Source organism: Vespa velutina, chromosome 9 (genome assembly GCF_912470025.1).
Source record: "Vespa velutina chromosome 9, iVesVel2.1, whole genome shotgun sequence".
Taxonomy (NCBI): Eukaryota; Metazoa; Arthropoda; class Insecta; order Hymenoptera; family Vespidae; genus Vespa; species Vespa velutina.
This window is the reverse complement of record NC_062196.1, coordinates 7,204,517-7,212,016: the sequence shown is the minus strand read 5'-3', so window position 1 is coordinate 7,212,016 and position 7,500 is coordinate 7,204,517. Positions and strand designations below refer to the sequence as shown.

The following is a 7,500-nucleotide window of genomic DNA, read 5'->3' as shown; positions in this document are numbered from 1 at the left end:
AAAGTCATGATTTATCGTACGATAATTATTTGTACTAACATACATCATGATTTATAGATAAGGATTAAATTCGATTATATGACTCATACATATTGTTCTTTGGAAAAAAAAAAATGTATATATATATATATATATATATATATATATATATATATATATATATATATATATATATATAAAGATTCCGATGAATCAATTATGTTATTGCGTAAAATAAATGTCATTTGAGAATAATATATGATGTTTTCTAAATATGGAAAAGGAGAAAGTTTTTACAGTTAATGATAATGATGTTAGCAAATTGATTTACATATATACATACATATATACATGTCCTCTTACCATTTTGAATTTTTTTTCTTCTTGCAGCGAAAAAAGATCTTCTCTTTTTTTCCTTTCTTTCTTTCTTCTTTTTTTTTCCTCCATCGACTTCGTTATGTCATCATAATTTTTTTAAAAAGCCATTCTAAAAATTCATTATGCTCGATTATAATATGATAGAATTAAAATTCTGACCATGCAATTATCTACTATTTAAATCACATTTTTCAAGATATTCTTTTATTCATCTCTGATCGATCGAATCAGAAATAAAAATTAAATATATTTTTGTCTCCTTTAAAAACAAAGTGATATGTAGAATATTACAAATATTTCTTGAATTGATTATATTTTTTGATTTAACGCTTGATCGAAAAACTAAACCTAAGTCATAGTCTGATATTATCAATTTACTAACATTATTTCAATGATATTCGTGCACTCGAGTTAGTACTAATTAATAAATAATTACAAAATAATCACGTAGATATACAATTTGACTTCATTGCCTATAAGATCGTTTAACGAAATTCAAATTTACGCTGTATTTTTGAGATGAAATTCAATGGATGCTGATTGGTTATTCGTACGTTTGTAATGGCCGAATACGTGTAGAAGTAAATATTCATGAATCTTTGGTTAATTGTAGATTCTTAAAATGAAAAAAAAAAAAGCAAAAAAAAAAAAAAAGAAAATGAATATTCGAAAACGTTAAAACAAAAAAAAAAAAGAAACAAAAGAAAAGAAAAAACGACGACACTTTGATCAATATAACACAAAGAATATATTTTCTTAATTTGTCCCCTTTTTTTTTCAATATCGATCGTGCTACCTCTAATGGACGTTTCGAGAACGATCGATTTTCAAGATGGAAAACCTAACAAAGATAAAGAAAATAAATTGACGATAATGATAGTACATAGGATGATTTATCTTATCACTTATCGTCGTTGTATAATACACGCTAAAGATTAACGAGAAAAAAAATATCATCATAATATTGGACAAGTATTTATTTTCTTTTCTTTTTTTTTACTTCCTTTTGTTTATACTTTTTCTTTTTTTCTCACGTTCTATTACCAAATGAGAAACTCAACTTTCTTCTCATTTGTTAAACAATTACGTGTAAAAGAAAAAGAGAGAGAGAGAAAAAAAAAAAGAAAAAAAAATAATTATAAAAACAATTATTAATTCGATCGTCGATAAAAGCGACGTTTTAATCTTCGATTACGTTTCAAGATAAATAGGAATACGTATATTTATAAAAATAGAAATTTTGCAATATATTATAAAGATCTGTTAACGATAGATAAAATATTTTTATAATTGAAACGTAATCGTGAATAAAAATTAATAATAGTAAACTATGATTTATAGAATAATAATACTCGAGATTGAAAGGCAACGTTGCAATATCATTTAAATATCAAATTTCATTCGTTATTTTCATGAATATAATACCTACGTCGTTCGTATATACTGTTATAAGTCATCGTGAATATAGAAGAAACACTTGTTGCGTCTTCTGTGGAAAGAAAACAAAAACGAATTTGATCAGATCTTTCTAATATTTATAATACCAATTTACAGATATTTATTAATTAAAAAGTTAAAATGAGTAAAGATGCACCTCCACCTGGATTTATTCCACCTCCTGCATATAACTTAAGTGGTCCACCACCACCAGTACCACCACAACAACATCAGAGTATGTAACTTTTCCTTTTTTCAATCTTATTGATTTTCTTTTTAATTAATTTAAATGATTTTTCATTCATAGACGTGATAATCGTGCCTGGTATCTCTTTTGGATCAACTACACAACAAATGACATGCCCATATTGTGGAAGTAGCATATCCACTTGTGTGGAGAGTGAATCCAACACAAAGACACATTTATTTGCTCTGATACTTTGTCTTGTCGGGTAAAATCATCTTTTCTAATTATTATATTCAGTTAAGGGATATATTAAATGATTGAAAATGTTTTTTTTTTTTTTTTTTTTTCAGATGTTGGTGTTGTGCACCCATACCCTATTGTATGGATAGTTGTTTAATACAGAAGCATTATTGTCCATCATGTAGAGCTTTCTTAGGACAATCTAGCAATTGATTTGACTTATTAATACAGAAATACATGCTGTTCTTCCTTTTATCATTCTTTTATTGTCTTATCTATTTTGAATAGATAAAGAATCTGTTTTATCTTTTTTTTCTTTTATTTTTCTTCTATTTATAAATATATATTCCTAAACTGGAAACTATAAAGAAAGTTCTATTAATTGTGAACAATCGTGCTTTCTATCTTAGAAATACAATATCTAACCTTTTTGAATATCTTAAATATATAAGAATTGAAAAATAATTATTATGATAGTATATCTATAAGTATTGTTTGTGATTAGATAATTTGTTATGGATTCCTATTAATACAATTTCACACACAAAGAATAATGAATTTCTACTTAATGTATAGAACCGTAAATTTGCATTCAATTTTATGATACTGTTAATGATTAAATATAAAAATTTGTTATATAAGTAAAAAAAAATATATATGTATATATTAAAATTGGACAAATATATATATATATATATTAGACATAGTTTAACCAACAAATTCTAAAAATTATTTCTGCTTGTATACTTTCTTTATTATTTTGATACGGTAAATGCATATATGTATATGTGTGTGTATCTATATATAAATGGACAATGGCAGTATGACCAAAAATTTTAAGTAATTATAAAACTAAAGAAGCTTTGACGCACAATATATTAATGCCAGCTATATTTTCTGTAAGAGTATTTTTTTTATTGCTTTTTAGAGAGATCACTTAATTCATGTATAATTTTCTTTTTTGTTTTTTTTGAATAAAGCATAATTTTTGCAATATTAATTTTAGAATGAAACAAGTTATATTAAACAATATATAATATTGAAAAATTTATTCCCTCAAATTATTATCTTCTAGCTGTTACACAAATCCAATCCTTTTCTTTGTCTCCAAACAACAACGTTAATTTATACAGGGTGTGACTATTTAATAAAAGATCATTCTTTGTAATCGCAATAATATATTTACTATGTTCTAATAATTCTTTTTTTATCAATGTAAAATTTTGTAAATAATTTGGTTTGATTAGATTCAATATGCGGTATTAGATTGTATATAATATTATGATTATTTATAATAATAATTTTTCTTTACTTAACTCGTCGAGAGAGATTTTTTCAGATGAAAGAAAATTGTTTCATCTAAAAAAATCTCTATAAATATAAATATAGGAAATGAAAGAATTTTAGGAATACGAGTTATTCGATTAATTAATACCTATAGAGAGAGAGATAGAGAGAAAGAAATCGTGTCAGAGATAAACAATGCATTCGTATTAAAAATTAGATAAGATTTTTCTTCGATTATTATATCTTCCAATAAAGTTGCACAACATCAATAAAATCGTAACAAAAAAATTTGAACGATGAATAAAATCCTAAGAGGAAAAAATCTTAATCAAAGAACACCCTATCCCTGTCCCTTTTTACTCCCTTCAAATGCGCAATGACGTCATGTCATAAAAAAAAATTCGTCAATGAGAGAAATTGGAAATCAAATAAAATGATTCAAAAGGAAAAGGATCAAAAGGAAAAAAAAAAAAGAAGAAAAAAGGAAAATAAATAAATAAATAAATAAATAAATAAATGAATAAATAAAAATCAAGGAAAGAAGTACATTGAATCAAATTGAATTGAATTGAATCATACTGCTTCGTAGAAACTAATCAAGATTTTTTTTTTTTTTTTCTTTTTTTTTCCCCCATTGAAAAATGTCTTTTATTTTTACTCGATACATTGTAAGAAATAATCAATCTTGAGTTCAGTTTGTCTGTGAACAGTGAACAAGTAATAAGTGAATCGATATTTCTTTGGATTTATTTAATAGTTTTACGAGATATCGAATTGTGATACTGTATAAGGTAAACATCGGATTATTACGAATCTGTATTATTATATTCGTATAATAGTTTTTGTTTAAATAAGGAATTTCTCTAAAGGTAAACAAAAAGGATAAAAGAAGAGATTTAAAAAAAAAAGAAAAGAAACATATATATATATATATATATATGAGAGAGAAAGAGGAAATACGTATTGTAGATTCACATCGGCTTCAAATGCAATAATTACGTATCTAAGGAGAGTTATGAATTATACGAATCAAAAAAAAAAAAAAAAAAAAAAAAAAAAGAGAGGGGAAAAAAAGGAAAACCAGTTTTATTGGTTTACGCAATTCCTTTTCATTTCAATGAATGATAAAGTAATCGCGCATCGTCCTTATGTTCGTTCGTTATTTATAATTTTCACATATATTTTTTTTTCTTTTTTTTTTTTTAGAGAATATACACAAAGAGATTCATTTATATTAAAAATGAATCTTCAATTTAATGACGCAATGAAACATTGTCGTCGTCGTCATCGTCAAACGAGTATAGTTTGGATAAATTTATGTTTTTTTTTAAACCACGAGAACGAAAAAGTTTTCCATTGAAAATAAAATGATATCAGTGAATTGATCCATATATATATACGTATTAAGATGTTCTAAACATTGTAGAATTTTTTTTTCATATGTATTTTCTTATTTCTCGTAGGAAATAAGACTTTTTTGCTTTTGTTTTGTTTTTTGTTTTTTTTTTTTTTTTCTTTTTTTAATATTTTGGTTAATTGTTGATTTTTAAAAAGAATGAAAAAAGGAAAAAAAACATAGGAAACTTTGTTAATTCGTACCAAAAACACACGATTATAATCTAATTAATAAAACACGCGACAAAACAAATATATTTTCTTAATTTTTACTATTTCAAGATCGATCAACGCTATCTCCATTGGTAATGATGATAATATATAGGGTATTTATTTATCGCTTATCGTTGTTGTATAAAAATCTATGATTTTTAAAGGCTAAAGATTAACGAAGAAAAACAATGTTATGATCATCTCTGAAAAGATTTTTCTTGTTCTTTTTTAAATATAAATATTTTTATATTTATATAATGTTTTCTCACTCTTCTAAAAGATAAGAAACTCAGCTTTCTCTCATTTGTCAACAATTATAAAAATAACAAAAAAAAAAAAAAAAAAAGAAAAAACTAAAAAAAAGGGGGGGAAGAGAAAATAATTATTGGAATGATTATACATTAATCATCATTAAATTGACGTTTAATTTTCTTAAATTTTCTTAAATTTTCTTAAATTTCATTCGATATTTTCTCAAATGTATTATGTCGTTTCTGTAAATCGGTATAAGCATCGTGAAATAATAAACACTTGTTATGTCTTTTACGAATCATCGAACAAAGTTCAATTCGATCTTTCTAAAGAAGATCGAATAATTCTTTTTTATAGATATTTATCGATAAAAAATCAATATGAATGAAGATTTACCATCACCTAATTTTATTCCTCCCCCTACTTATTACGGATATGCACCACCACCACCACCACCACCACCACCACCACCACCACCACCACCATCACTGCCACCACCACTGCCACCACCACTGCCACCACCACTGCCACCACCACTACGACAGAGTATATTTTTTTTCTTATTACATTTTTCTTAATGCATTTTGTTCTAATCTGATTTATTAATTAAACGATTTTTAATTAATAGATGTGGTGATTGGAGCAGGTTTTGGATCACAACCACGATTAATGATATGCCCATATTGTGGTATACAAATATTAAGTGAAGTGGAGACCGAAGCAACCGTTACGACACATGCAATAGCATTTTTTCTTTGCATAATGGGGTAAGATCATATAAAATCTCTTGTAATTATTTAATTCGTTAATGAATATGTTAAAATATTGAAAATATATATATTTTTCTTTTATTTTCCTTTCAGATTTTGTTGCTGCGCACCCATACCTTATTGTATAGATGATTGTTTAAGAAAGAAACATTATTGTCCATCATGTAAAAATTTCTTAGGACAATCTAACAATTGATTAATCTTACCAATACTATATCTCATTAGAAATATATCCTATTTTTTCTACATTCGTTCCTTTATTATCTCTTATCTACTTTATGCTTGAGAATGTATTCGATCTTTTTTATTTATAAAAAAACCAATCCATTTTACAGTCTTAACTATTATATACAGTAATTAATTCATTAATATAATTTCATATACAAAGAATAATGAATTTCTTTACTTAATATATAAAATCAAAGATTTATTAAAAATAAAACTTTGTTATATTGATTAAGAATAAATAATTTATTCAATATATATATATATATATATATATAGGTATAGTTTATTCAATATATTCTAGAGACAATTACTTGTATACTTTTTTTATTATTACGATGAATACATATACATATAAACATATAAGAGTATTGAGTTGATACAGAAAAGTATTTTTTTGTAATTAAATTTGTTTTTTTTAAATATCAGTTCCTATTGTCCATGTTTATCATAACTATATTTAATCTTTTTCTTATTATCTTTGTTAATAATGATTAATACAGGTTGATAATTGATTTATAGACGTCTGATAATTATTGCTTATAAGGCTTCTGTGTGATCAAAAGTACTTGCATAAGTAATACAAGACATTTATTCCACTTTATTTCAGGTTGGAAACTTTTTTATAGGATTGAAGAATATAGTTTTAACAATGGCAGTGTGTAATAAAAATGTTACCTATGATAGAGTGAGAAACAATATATATGTATATATATATATATATTTATTTAAAGGAATTATTAAATTATAAAAGCTTTAACATACAATACACCATGCAATTTTCCTGGAAGAGTATTTTTTATTGTGTCTTGGAAAGACTATTCAATAATATATGTACAATTTTTTACCGAGTATAGCAAAGTTTTAACAATATTAATTTTAAAAAGGAATAGATCATATTAAAAGATATATAACTTTTAAAAATCTATTCCCTTAAAATATTACCTCTTGGCTATTTATTCATAGATCCATTTTTCAGCCCAAGATGCCCAATCTATCAAACTATCCTTTTCCGTATTTCCAAACCACAACTTTATTTCTTTATTAGCAGATTCGACCGAATCAGAACCATGAATTATGTTACGTCCAACCTGAAGACAAAAGTCGCCACGAATCGTACCTGGAGCTGAATTCTTT

The 7,500-nt window shown here is 24.9% G+C and overlaps 3 protein-coding genes across 6 annotated transcripts in view; 2 read left to right on the top strand and 1 right to left on the bottom strand.

Annotated features, from left to right (window-relative positions):
• The window catches only part of LOC124951799 (lipopolysaccharide-induced tumor necrosis factor-alpha factor-like), a 3,902-nt gene extending 673 nt beyond the window's left edge, over positions 1-3,229 (top strand). Inside the window, exons 1-4 of one of the 2 annotated variants that reach the window (XM_047500703.1) lie at positions 513-1,329; positions 1,912-2,029; positions 2,102-2,246; positions 2,332-3,229. In XM_047500703.1, coding sequence (XP_047356659.1) covers positions 1,936-2,029; positions 2,102-2,246; positions 2,332-2,434 — 342 coding nt within the window. In that variant the 5' untranslated portion in view covers positions 513-1,329; positions 1,912-1,935 and the 3' untranslated portion in view covers positions 2,435-3,229. Of the gene's footprint in view, positions 1-512; positions 1,330-1,911; positions 2,030-2,101; positions 2,247-2,331 lie in introns of those variants that run through there. The other variant, XM_047500702.1, reaches the window with a different exon arrangement.
• A 928-nt stretch (positions 3,230-4,157) lies between these two features.
• On the top strand, positions 4,158-6,485 carry LOC124951798 (glyceraldehyde-3-phosphate dehydrogenase, testis-specific-like). Of its 2 annotated transcripts, none has more exons than XM_047500700.1 (4): positions 4,158-4,299; positions 5,726-5,914; positions 5,997-6,135; positions 6,232-6,485. In XM_047500700.1, exons 2-4 carry the CDS (start codon positions 5,749-5,751, stop codon positions 6,332-6,334), a joined length of 408 nt encoding a protein of 135 aa, XP_047356656.1. In that variant the 5' UTR covers positions 4,158-4,299; positions 5,726-5,748; the 3' UTR covers positions 6,335-6,485. The 2 variants fall into 2 exon arrangements, with proteins under 2 accessions (XP_047356656.1, XP_047356657.1); XM_047500701.1 differs by having other exon boundaries at positions 5,701-5,914.
• A 188-nt stretch (positions 6,486-6,673) lies between these two features.
• LOC124951797 (nucleoside diphosphate kinase) overlaps positions 6,674-7,500 on the bottom strand; it is a 1,697-nt gene continuing 870 nt past the window's right edge. Inside the window, exons 3-4 of one of the 2 annotated variants that reach the window (XM_047500699.1) lie at positions 7,309-7,500; positions 6,674-7,041 (exon numbers count right to left, since the gene is read on the bottom strand). The exon at positions 7,309-7,500 is cut by the window's right edge and continues 59 nt beyond it. In XM_047500699.1, coding sequence (XP_047356655.1) covers positions 7,320-7,500 — 181 coding nt within the window. In that variant the 3' untranslated portion in view covers positions 6,674-7,041; positions 7,309-7,319. Of the gene's footprint in view, positions 7,042-7,066 lie in introns of those variants that run through there. The other variant, XM_047500698.1, reaches the window with a different exon arrangement.

Bases quoted from the DNA above. Each gene is read 5' to 3' on its own strand.
- LOC124951798 (XM_047500700.1), top strand. From the start codon at position 5,749: ATGAATGAAGATTTACCATCACCTAATTTTATTCCTCCCCCTACTTAT. The intron at 5,915-5,996 runs GTATATTTTTTT...TTTAATTAATAG, and splicing joins GCCACCACCACTACGACAGA to ATGTGGTGATTGGAGCAGGT. The intron at 6,136-6,231 runs GTAAGATCATAT...TTTTCCTTTCAG, and splicing joins TTTTTTCTTTGCATAATGGG to ATTTTGTTGCTGCGCACCCA.